General features: G+C 46.5%; 1 protein-coding gene across 1 annotated transcript in view; it reads left to right on the plus strand.

Annotated features, from left to right (window-relative positions):
• MYO18B (myosin XVIIIB) overlaps positions 1-12,548 on the plus strand; it is a gene marked incomplete at its 5' end in the record, with an annotated part of 234,879 nt that overhangs the window by 104,496 nt on the left and 117,835 nt on the right. Inside the window, 1 exon segment of the mRNA XM_054694681.1 lies at positions 143-232. Coding sequence (XP_054550656.1) covers positions 143-232 — 90 coding nt within the window.

A 12,548-nucleotide genomic window follows, 5' to 3' on the forward strand; every position in this document is an offset into this window, starting at 1 on the left:
AAAAATCCCTTGTAGGAACTTAGCATCTGGGCATCAGATAGGCAGGCTGAGTCGCCTATTCCCTTACCCAGCCCCTTTTAACACATGCGGAACCAATACCTCTGGTCCTAAGTGGCTTTTGGTAAGGTCTTTCTTTTTGTAGGAGGAGCTTACAACATTGAGAAAGAAGCTAGAAAAATCAGAGAAGTCACGGAATGAGCTCCGGCAGAACGCAGACTTGCTGGAGAGCAAGGTATCTCAGCCCTCCTGGGTGGGTTCCCTGTATGGGGTGGAGTCTGTGCCCAGGAGGGTGGTGCTGGCCTGGTGCTGTGCTCTGAGCTTTACAGACCTCCTCAAAAGTACCCTGGGAGGTGCATCTGCTATTGCCCCTACTCTACAGGGGAAGAAACTGAGGCTCTGGGGTATCAGACATCTTCCCGGCGTCACAAAACCAGCAAGTATAGAACTGAGATCAAACCCATATTCTCTGGCTCCAAAGGGAAGACTCTTAAATAAATCACAAAGATAAGAAATAAAAACAAGCAAATGGACAGTATTAAAGTAATCAACTTCTGTTTATCATGGTATAAAATGACGGTAACACCACATACATGTAGATAAATTCAAAACAAAATTAATGGGCCAAAAATGCTCAGAACATATCAAGAATTTCCTTAAATCAATTGCAAGAAGGCAATCACTCCATTAGAAAAAAAAATAAAGAGCAAAAAAATAGGAATGGCCATACCTAAGAGGGTACTCTGGGCTAAGGGTTCAAATGTTCAGGAATTCCAACTAACATATAGACATGTGGAAATCTGCTCAGCCTAAGTAGCAGTCAGAAATGCAGATTACCCCACACTAGGTACCGCTTTACACTTGTGATCAGCAAAATCAAAAAGTCTGGTGTAACCAAGAGTTGGCCATTGATGTGCAGCGGCAGGAAGGCACATGCTGCTGGCGGGTGTGAGAATGGGTCTCAGCACAAGGAGGCTGAGGCTGCCCATCCCTGCGCTGCTCTGCCAGTGACTCTCCCCCGTGCCTCTATGGAAAGACCTCCCGCACAGCAGTGCTTGTCAAGCTGAAGAATGTAAAAACCCAAGTGGGACTCCATTGAGGGACTGGATGTGCACATTTTATTATATTAAAAATTGAGTTACGGAAAGTGAACATGAATGAAGAGTAGGCCAACTATGGCCCTGGGGCCCAATTTATGTTCCAGCCTTTATTATTTTTTTTAAAGATTTATTTATTTATGCATACAAGAGCTCGGGTACAGGCCAGGGATGCGGGGGTTGAGAGGATTCATCAGAGACAGCGTGGGGAGCCGAACAGGCAGATCTACTGAAACACACTGCTGAGGGGAGCAGCGGGTGAGACAGGAGAGGTCTGCTGTGCCATGTGGGTTGCTTTTTGGCCAGGGATTGAACTCGTGCTGGAGAGGCTGCAGATTGCTTCATAGTGCAGTGCTTAACCCCTTGCACCACCAGGGAGGCCCCTCAGCCTGTTTCTTACAGTTTTATTGGCATGATGCCATGCCCATTCCTTTCTGTTTGGTTCTGTCTGCTTCCATGCCGTGATGGCAGAATTGAGTAGTTGTCACATGGGCTGTATGACCTCAAAGATTAAAAATATGTATTATCTGACTCTTCATAGGAAAAATTTCCTAGAGATGCATCTATGAGCATGGGTTGCCCTGGAAAATATAATGCTGGAGGATAATGATGAAGTTACAAAAGAAAACCTAAAATATGACATTTTCCCTTTTTTAAATGCTGTGCATTAATGGGGACATATGGCTACATAGTTACGATGTGAAGATATTCATGGGGATAACACCAACTTCAGTGTCATTCTTATCTCCCAGGGCATAGAAAGGGACTCAGGATTGGAGGGGGTGCTTGGGGGAGAGGGATGTGATGGTCTTGCCGATGTTTTCTTTCCTTAGTTATGTGTTGAGTCCATGGGCTGTGTCTGAGGACACGAGCCAGACAGTCCTGCCCCGAGGCGACTACTACAAAGACAGATTCATAAACAAATCATTTCGCTCGTCAGTGCACTGTGGGTAGACCAAGCAAAGCTGCTCAGAACATGCTGTTCCACTTAGTCTGCTGGGGCTAAGGAGGCGGAGGCACTCGTCTGGAGCACAAAATTTAACAGGGTATTGTTAGTGTGCAGACTTAGGGGTATCTCAGGGACCTGAACTTGCATGCTTCAAAACGGGGCCTGGCCATCTGTGCACACAAAGACAAAGCATACTAAGTGCAAAAGAACTTTAATAGGATTAGTGTGCATGGAAAGATAAGAGAAAGATTAATAGTTTCCCAGTAAAACATCCTAAATTACCCTTTCAGTAAACACCTTGTGGGTAAACACCTAACTAGCCAGGATCAGCCCAAAGCAGGCCACTGAAACCTGAAATCTTGTTGCACGTCTAAGGTACCCTCTGGTGGGGAACCATCGGGAAGGGGTGAAAGGGGCCAGGCAAGTCTGGGACAAAAGAGCAAAATCAAAATACAGCTCAAGATAGCAGCCGCCATTGTCAGCCTTCCCATGTGTCTCTTCCAAGTGTCTCTACGTGTCTCTTCTCCGTGTGTCTCCTTTTATGTCCCCACGTCCTGGTGCAAGTCCAAAGCCGAGAAGCAAGCTCGCCTATCTCCACGTTTCCTCTGTGTGCTCCAGAGTCCACCTGCCTCTGTGTTGTCTGGCTTCACCTGGCCACTCAGCTCCACCTGCTCTCTGCTCTCTAGTTCCCAGTGGCTCTTCCAAGGCCACTGCATGTAAATGGGGGCAGGGGACATGGTGCCCCCCTTTTTTGGAGATGCCTTTGTTATAGTGTCAAAAAAATCAGCAAGATAGACACTATTTTAATGCAATAGGTTTTGAAATGTAAATTCATGCCAAAAATTTATGATGAACAAAATATCAAAATTTTAAATAAATTTAAAATTTATGGCCCAGGACTGGGGTAAGGCAAATGAATTATGGTGGGATCCTGTTTTTATTTAAAAATTTGTTATTTTATTCATCATGGATTTTTGGCATTCATTTTGACATTCTTAAGTATAATGTGCAAATTTTATTTATCTTTATTTCTGAGTTTCGGGGTGCCCCCTTAAGTTTACCATCCTTAGTGAGTGGTTTTCTCACCTCATCCTTAGTCCTTTTTTTTTAAAGATTTATATTTATTTATGCATACAAGACCTGGGGTGTAGGTAAAAGGTGCAGGGAAGGTGAGAGGATTCACCAGAGACAGAGTGGGGAGCAGAACAGGCGGAGTGACTGAAATACACTGCTGAGGGGAGCAGCAGGTGAGACAGTAGAGGTCTGCTGTGCCATGTGGGTTAGCTCCCTGCCTGGGCATTGAACTCATGATGCAGTGGCTGCAGATTTCTTCATAGTGCTGAGACTTAACCCCTTGTACCACCAGGGAGGGCCCTCATCCTTAGTCTTAACTGAAGTCTTTTCCTTGAAGTCCTGGGTACCTTCCAGGACTAAATTTATTCACTCATTCAACAAATATGTGTGAGCACCTCCCATGTGTCACACATTCAACAAGGCACCTCAGTTATAGCCAGAGACAAGTCAAGTCCCTGACAGACTGCATGGCCATTTTTGCCTACATGGTTGAGGTGGGCTTCCCTGGGTTGAGATATTTGATTTTAGATATGAATTATTTGATTTAGTCATCTATGGGAAGATCTGGGAGAAGAGTAGCAATGACAAGTGCAAAGGTCCTGGGGCAACACAGAGTAATTATTTGTCAGTCCAGAGCTTTCTACACCCAAGAGACTATGGCTTATTATTACTAATGACATCTCTTGGTTTGGTTGATGGATAATGTGACTTTAATTAGATTCATGAACAAACCAGCAGAACACATCCTTCTTCCTATGCTGATAGCCTAAGGAGGCTACTGGCTCACATGGGTATGCAGAATGAAGTTTGGGGGGAGGACTGTATCTCTTCCATCTCTTCTCCCACTGGGATGGTGTCCACTCTCCCCACCATGGGCTCTCAGTCTGCTTACTCCATGCCCACTCCCAGGACCAGGAAGGGGCAGGATCTCCTGGAAGGAACAGTCACATCTGCACGGAGTTAGGAGAATCTGGGTGGAGGTGCTGCACCTTGTGCCAGTCCTCTCTTCTGGACAAGACTGGAAGGAGGCGAGGAAATACACACACACATGCCTCACGTTCTCATCTGAGGCTCTGGAGAACAAGCAGCCTGACCTCTCTTGCTGGAAGTGGCAGCAAGCACAGAAGCAGAAGTGAAAAATTGGAGAGCTGTGGGTTGGTTGGAAATGTAGGTGACTTCCCTGTAGGAATTCCTTCCCACTGAGCTGACATTTGATATAGTAATTCATCACCAACTGTCAGGTCGAACTTGAGGGTTTGGGATGTATTCGCTGCAGTGGGAGACTTGGAAAGTGGGAAGAGGTGAACATCTTTAGCATATAGAGCCACAGCTTATGGGACATCAGAAGGAAGGAAGGGAACCAGGCTTCTGAGACTTGAACCAAACAAATAAGTGTTGGCATCTACAGAATATTCTGTTCATGCTCTTTGAGTCTTTGTGTGACACGTGGTTACAAAGAGATGTTCGGGGCCTTGAAAAAGGTGAGATGAAAAATTGAAGCTAAGAAAATCAAATCATAAGGAATAACAGTTAAAGAGTATACAAAATTAGGGAAAGCATTAGGAAATAGAAATTTATCATTGGCCTCAGACTCATATTTCCATGATAGCTATTACATGCACTGCGCCCTGTGCCTGAAACACTTCCCTCCACCCCCTTCACCTGGTCGTCCTTTTTCATTCAATTCAGGTGGTACTTCCTCCAGGAAGCCTTCCTTGATGTTCTAAAGCTGGATTTGGCCCCCACTATTTGCTTCCAAAGGCCCCCTGCTTTCCCTCACTGCGTTTATTGAACCACCTCCCCTGTCCCAACTCCTAACACCATAGACTAGGGTTTTGGAAATGCTTGACCTTGACTTAAATACAGTCAAGTCTGTGTACACACTTGGTTTCTTTCATTTGGGTTGGTGACATTCTTGCTTACTATACGTTAACCCAAGTGGATATTGGGTTGTTCACAGTTTGAACTACCATGAGTAAGCCTGCTGAGAACATTCTAACATGTGTCTGGGTGCATAGCTATATTCCTGTTAGGAATATACCTTGGGATGAAGTTGTTGGATATGAAGTTATCTCTGTGTTCTGTTTTAGTAGATAATTCTGAACAGTTAGCTAGAATGTATCAGTTTATATTCCACGGCAGTGGCTCTGATATAGGTCAGCAAGGGGCACTAAAACTGGCCAAGGCCTGAACAAAAGCAGCTAAGATGGTATCTTCCTGCTACAGAAGATGCACAGCTCCTCTCCAGAACAATAGGCCATGTGTCCAAGATGGCATCTTTCTGCCTCTGCTGACCTGGAGCACGCAGCAGCCAGACTCTGGGCCAGGTTCCAACTCACGAAGACAGCAAAAGATGCTACAGGAGACACTCCTGGAGATGCCTGGATGCCCCAGCGCAACAGACTAGCAACACTCAAAACAGCAGCTTCAGCAGCTCAACGACCCAACAAATGGCCACACTCACACAGCTCAGCGCAGCTCCCAGCTTCTCTGCCAGGCTGTAACAGCAACAAAACTGGGAACAGTTTCAGTTGCTTGGCCACTTGCAAAGCCTCCAAACTTTCCTCTCTGAGGTGGCTGCTGGAGGCCTCCACGTTCAGAGGCCCACAACAGCCTTCTGGTAGACCAGCGCCTTGGGACCTGGAATCCGCTGACCCCAAATGCTGAAAATCTGGAAATACTGAATTCTGGAGGCTGAATGAATCCACTCCCCCTTCTGCAGTCCCTTACATTACTTATCCATCTCCCTACCACAAAATGCGATACTTTTTAGCGTTATCCCTGGGGCTATCCTCACCAGCAACCCCCTCCAGGGGGCTCCACCTGTCAGTCTTTGGCTTTAGCCATCCTCAGCCTAAGATTTTTTTTATTTATTTATACAAGAACTGGAGTACGGGCCAGATGCGTGGGAGGGTGAGAGGATTCATCAGAGACAGAGCGGGGAACAGAACAGGCAGACTGACGAAATACACTGCTGAGGGGAGCAGCGGGCGTGGCAAGAGAGGTCTGTGCACCATGTGGGACCCTCGCCAGTGCCCGGGGATCGAACCAGCGCTGCAGAGGCTGTGGACAGCTTCACAGTGTGGCGCTCAACCGCTGCACCACCAGGGGAGGCCTGGTATGGTTTGTTTCTTATTTAGTAATTTTGGTAGTAGGGACAGGTGTGATTTCAATTTGCACCTTATCACAGGTTTTTGGCTGTCTGGTTATCTTCTTTGGTAAAGTGGTCTTCCAGGTCTTTTCTATTTTATTTTTATTTTTTTCACAGAAGAACTGGTGCAGGGGATGAGAGAATTCACCAGAGACAGAGTGGAGAGCGATGCAGGCAGATTTACTGAAACATACTGCTAAGGGAAGCAGCGGGTGAGACAGGAGAGGTCTGCTGCGCCGTATGTGGTTAGCTTCCTGGCTGGGGTGCAAATTCAGGCCATAGTGGTGATAGTGCTGAGACTTAACACCTAGGTCACCAGGGAGGCCCTTTTCTGTTGCTTTTCTTATTGATTTGTAATAAGTTTTTAGCTCCTGCAGATAGTTTGGTTGTTGGACATATGCAGGACAGATCTTTTCTTCCACTCTGCAGCTTGTTTTTTATGATTGCAGAAATTTGAAGTTGTATTTGATTAAGTCTATCATCTCTTCAGAGCTGCCAAAGGATGAGAAAAAGGTGAAAGGGCTCCAGAATTCCCCAATTTCCATAGGTTGCTGTAGATGCACTTTTTGGTGTTTCATTCTATAATTATCACTTCTCTGATACACAAGGCTTTCCACCTATTTATATCTCTGAAATTGGGATGCATCACACCCTAAAAATTGGCAGCACTTTCTTTTTATATATCCTATAATGGTGCATCTTTTCATCAACAGGGGCTTAGATTTGGTGAAATGTAGCATATTGGGGCCCAAGCAAGACTTAGTTTAAAGAAAGGGCGCTACCCTTTAACAGCACCCCCCCCGCCCCGCCTAGTTGCTATTAATTTTTATTGGTTGCTTTTACACTTTAAACAGCATCAGAATCACTTGGGGATGCTGTGACCCCTGTGGCTCCTCTAGTCCCATCAACCAAGCATTGCATCCAGGAACGAGTCTTGGGGGAGAGTCCCCACCGCTTCTTACCAAGCCCCCAGGCAACCTGATGTAGGGGATCGTGCTGTGTCAGAGTAGCGGGTCCCAACCTTGAAAGCACATTAGAATCCCCTGGAGGTTGTGTGTGTGAATACAGATGGCTGGACTCTAGGTCAGTAGATTGGCTGGCCCCGGAGATTCTTTTTTTTTTCTCAGAAGTTCTCAGGATACTGCCGGTCTGAGGACCACACTTGTGAACCATTAGGTTCCAAGGCAGATGTGGTTCTACTTCCATAAAAAGGAGTTTCTAATAACAGTCAGGAGAAGATACCCCTTCAGAGCAGGAAGCATGAAGACACCCCAGCCGGGTTCATGGCTCCTGCACCCTACCCACCCTACCCCCTTGTCTCAGTAGGGGGAGAAACAATTGATAAAAACATCACTGAAACATGTTGTGCCTCATCAGTGAAAACTCCATTTGACTAAGCTTATTAAAAAGACAACATTATTGCAAAATGATTTAAGTGCTTCATTTGCAAAGGAGCAGAAGAGGATATGAGGAACCTCCAAGAAGCTGGCTATAAATATTCTTCAAGCGTGCAAAATCTGCCATGATGTAAAGTGGGGTTTTTTATTTTCACAAGCAAGTAGGCCGTCTTTTTTGTGGGATGTATAGGAAGGCTGTGGGAGCCCCTGGGGGTGCTTTCTCCCCAATCCAAACTATATTCTAGATTTTCCCCAAGATCTTATTTTTTGCAAAAGGCTGAGGCACTTGCACTCTGGATAGCAGGCCTTCTTAGCCTGAGCTGTTTTATTTTTTGGTGAGGTCTTGCTGAGAGAATCCACCAGGCTTCAGTGGGACTGAAGATTCGGGTCCAAAAGTCCGTTTGCAAAACTGAGGGAGTTCGGTCCTGATGACCCCGAGGGTGCCTGGCACTTTATCTCAGGAGGGAAGGGTCCTGAGGTCCCATCGCACTCTTGACTGCTTGTTCCAAGCTCTGTGCCTGAAGGGAATGGACTGGGAAGCCCCCTAATCCCCTCCTTAAGGCTTTCTTGCTTCCTTTCTGACTGGGATGTTAGGGTCTCACTGGAGGAGGAGCTCCTTTGGGGGGACAGTGGCAGAGGCTCTATGGCCATCATGTGGGCGAATTCATGGGTGATCACAGTGGAATGAAGCTCCACAGAGGAGAGCACCACAGGAATGGCCTTTCTGTGTGCCTCAATTTCCCCATATAAAAACCAGCACCATAGCTCTTTCTCTACTTACCTTGCAACACAAGTGCATAGGCTCGGGACTGCACAGAGTAAGGGGTTATGGCACGATGAGCTGCCTGCTGTGTCTGGTATACTGGGGGAGGAGACAGAATGGGGGTTTACAGGCCCTTTTTGAGATAGAATTATGGACAAATTCTTGAAGGCTCTAAGCCTGTGTCATCATCCATAAATTGGTGACTGCAATGGTCAGGCTTGCTTCCTGGGGGCTGTGGCGAAGAGGTGTGTGTCATCATCACAGTGTACAGAGCAAGGCTTTGCACGCACCATGACTACAGACATACACTTGAATTCTTTTCACCCTGTCCCAAGAAACAGTTCTTCAAAGATTACGACGTAGCCTAGCTATCTCTACACCCCTCAGAGCTTTCAATGCTAATTGAATGGACTAATATTGGATTTAATAATTAAAGCAACCTTTAATGGGCAACATGTCTGTGCCAGATGCTGGGATAAATCCTTTAATTGCATTATCTAATTTCACCCTCCAATCACACTGTTAGGAAGATGTTTTTACTCCCACATTCTAGATAAAGAAAGTGAAGTCCAGAGAGTGGCAGACCTGGGACTTGAATCCAGATCTGACAGACTCCGAACAGGCTGCGAGAGAAGAGGAGGGTCCACCTAGGCCGGAGATGAGGTCTCCGAGGAGGGTCTTGAAGGATGAGCAAGAGCTAGCCAGGGGGCGAGGTGGGAGGCAGCCCAGGTAGAGGCACCCAGCAGCACACAGTGCAGGGACGTGTGTGGTGCCCTCGGGGACTGGCATGATGCTTCTGTGGCTGGAGGATCACACGTGTGTGGATTGGCACAGGGCGGGGTCAGGTCATGCAGCTGGGCCATCGGAATCATGTTAGAGGTTTGGACTCCATCCAAAAGTGAGCGCCAGACCAGAGAATCTCTTCAAGCATCGCTGTGCTTTTTTTCCTCTTGGTGGGGGATCACTAGGGTCTTTGAAGGCCCTTCTAGATCTCATGAAAGCCCATAACTGCCCCTGTCTCTGGGGGGCACCAGAGGCTGAGCCTTGGCCTCATCTCTTAGACAACAGCTCACCAGCCACTAATATTTTTTTTCTTTTAGTCGCTCAGGTTAGAGGAGATAGGGTTTCTCTTCTTCTGGGGGTCCACCTGGGTTTCTTTTGACCATGGCCTTGCAGGGGTGGCTGGGGTACAGGTCATATCTGGCCTTGGGTCTGCCCTGACCACCTCGCTCCCCCTGCTGAGCCTGTTTCCTAGTCTAGGGCACTGCTGCGGCTGCTCGCCAGAGGCTGGGGGTGGGCAATTGTGAGAGATGGTGAAAAAGCCAGGCTGAGAGAGCTGGATTGCCAGGACTGGACTCCCTCTGTGTTTTATCTGTTATGATCTGATGCAAATCACTTCACCACTCAATGCCTCAGTTTCCTGTTCTGTGGAAAGGGGATAACGAAAACCCCTCCTTGTAAGGCCTGATGAGGGGCCTCAAGAAGATGGTAGTGCCAAGAGCTTATCACAGGTCTCCCCATTCCCTGAGTGTGAGCTCATTCTCATACAAAGACTTACAATGAACAGCTCCTTTTGATTACAATGAAAAGCACAGGGGAATTAGAGGCTGCTCTTGGTTCTCCACAGATAGGTGATGTGGGGGGTTTAAGGATCCTTGAATCTGACAGCCACAGGCATGTGGGTATGGCTTTCTATCCCTGAACTTCAACCTTCTTGAGGGAGGATCAGGCACACAGCAGGCACCTACATGATGAATGGCGAGTGACTGACAGGTCAGAGGACAGCGTGTGTTTTATGTTTAATATCCATCAACTCCCTGTTACCCACTGACCCCCTAAACTGCAAATTATTATTTGTTTGACACCATGCAAAATCTACTACAGCAAACTTACTCATTTCTGTCCCCTTTTTGCTGGTAGATGCTTGGAGACCTTGTACCTAAGGAGAAAGAAGATTCCAATGATTTGACCAAGGGGTAGACCCAGGGACGATTTCAGAATAATTTCTAGTTAATTGGTCCTTGAGTCATCTGCAAAGACCCTTCTGGGTTGCAGACCAGGCTCCCCCCTCTCAGTAAACTGGCTCTCATTTTGTTCTCTAGCAGCTCTGGACAGGGCACCACCCCTCACCTCTGTAGACTAATCCCTTGGGGACCCTGCAGTGAGGGGAGGGAGGCAAGTTTACTTGTCTCTCCGAAAATCGTCTGTCATTTCCCAAACTTGAAAGGACTAATTGTCCTTTGGGCTCCAGACTTGGGTTCTGTAGAACTAAAAATTAATGCATTAAATTAATTTTGTGCTCCCTTTGCTCAGGCCGATTAGCACAAATTAAATTTCACACTAATTGGCTAAGGCGGAGAGAACACAATCCAGAGCTTGGGATCAATGCTGATCTCAGGGATGGGCGCTGGAGGTTGGGAGCATGGGAAGTGGGGGTGTTCCAGGATTACACAGGCCTGTATGTGGTGCTCTGTGCCAATAATCACTTTCCTCCACCAGTTTTTTGTGTGCCCACTTGCAAATCTAACCCATTTAAAGCCCAAGGCAAGACCAAGATTAAAAAGCCACCCTAACATTTTCTATATCAAAAATTTTTAAACTTTGTGTGTGTTGAGATTCAGATCCCTGGCTTTCACCTCAGAACTGTGGTCTGGGGTTCTGAAGATCCTGGAATTTATCTTTTAACTACCTTCCCAGGTATCTAAGGTCAGTGCTTGCCCAAACACTTTAAAGGCAAAGGTGTCAGGAATAACAAAAAGGAAGCCCCACCCCAAAGGCTGCCCCTAGGAGGCCCTGGGTGAGCTCCTCCTCTATTGGTTGCCATTGCTTTGATCTTAGAGTTGCGCATTCAAGTCCCAGGTCTGGCACTTGATGTGTGTCTTCAAAATGTTCCCCAGGCTTCTGTTCCCCTCTGTTTCTTGTTAAGTCTCCATTTTGGTTTGTGCAGTAACTGGTATGATCAATACGCTGAGAAACAGACAGACTGGAAGAGGGAAAATTGTGGGGATCGTAGACTATACATGGTGGCCTCTGTGTTTCTAGCTCAATTATTTTTTGGACTATGTTAAAAAGAGGTTTTGTGATTTCCTGGTTAGTAAAGTGGTCCAAAAAATTATCAACGGTGCAGAAATTCATCTAGGGAATTTGGAATCCCCTGTGAGCCTACTCTTTCAGGAAAAATAATGCTACCCACCATCTGGGAGTGCCTTTTTCCATGCAAGTACAAACAAAAACAGGAACATGCCAAACATTCCATTCTGCAACTTTGCTTCCCCCCACCCCTGGGTAATGTATCTGGGGAATTTTTGTCAAGTCAGAACAAATAGATCTATATCCCCCTCCTCTGTGGGGCAGTTGAAGGAGCTATACTGAGGCAGCCTGTGAGCTGATAGTATTGATGGAGAGAAGCTCGAAGGGCAGTTGGATTCCACGCTGGAAGCAACACTGAGCTCCTGTCTGCTGACACACTACAGTTGCCCCTCAGTCCAGTGCAGAGGGCCTCCAGGGACAACATTAATGGCATAGAATGGGAACGCTGGTAGCACAACATTGGCTGACTCAGTGCACTTGAATTTAATACCTTTTCTAGCACTAGAGGGAAAGAGACTTGCCCAAGGTCACGCTGTACGTGAACTGATGTGTCTGAACTGAAGCCCTGTGTACCTTGTCTCTTTGTCTTCTGTTTTCTCTTTCTCCCTCTTGACTTTAATTGCTGCATTGCCTAATGGGTAACTTCTTACATACAATGCCTCTTCTGTGCCAGGTTGTTTCTAAGTCTCTTGTTCATAAATAATCTACTGACATTTCTCACTTTCTTTAGCTTAGCCTTGAATTTGAATACTGTATTTAAAACAATAGCACTGTTATTGTGGGACCAAAGGGTACCCAATGACCCCAAATTATTAAATGGTGTTTGCTCTAAAAGGGATTTTGCCATTCGCTTGACAAAGGCAAAGAAAACAGCTTCTTAGTGTGAATAGGATTAGGGTACATAGAGAGGGAAGAGAAAATATTCCTAATAATAGTTTCCCAATAAAACCCCCCAAATTACCTATCCCCTTGTGGGCAATTGCCCAGTCAAACACCTTTGACCCAAAGCGGAGCCACTAAGGCCCAAAGC

This window comes from Talpa occidentalis, unplaced genomic scaffold (genome assembly GCF_014898055.3).
Source record: "Talpa occidentalis isolate TD23 unplaced genomic scaffold, MPIMG_talOcc4v2.1 talOcc4.14, whole genome shotgun sequence".
Classification (NCBI taxonomy): domain Eukaryota; kingdom Metazoa; phylum Chordata; class Mammalia; order Eulipotyphla; family Talpidae; genus Talpa; species Talpa occidentalis.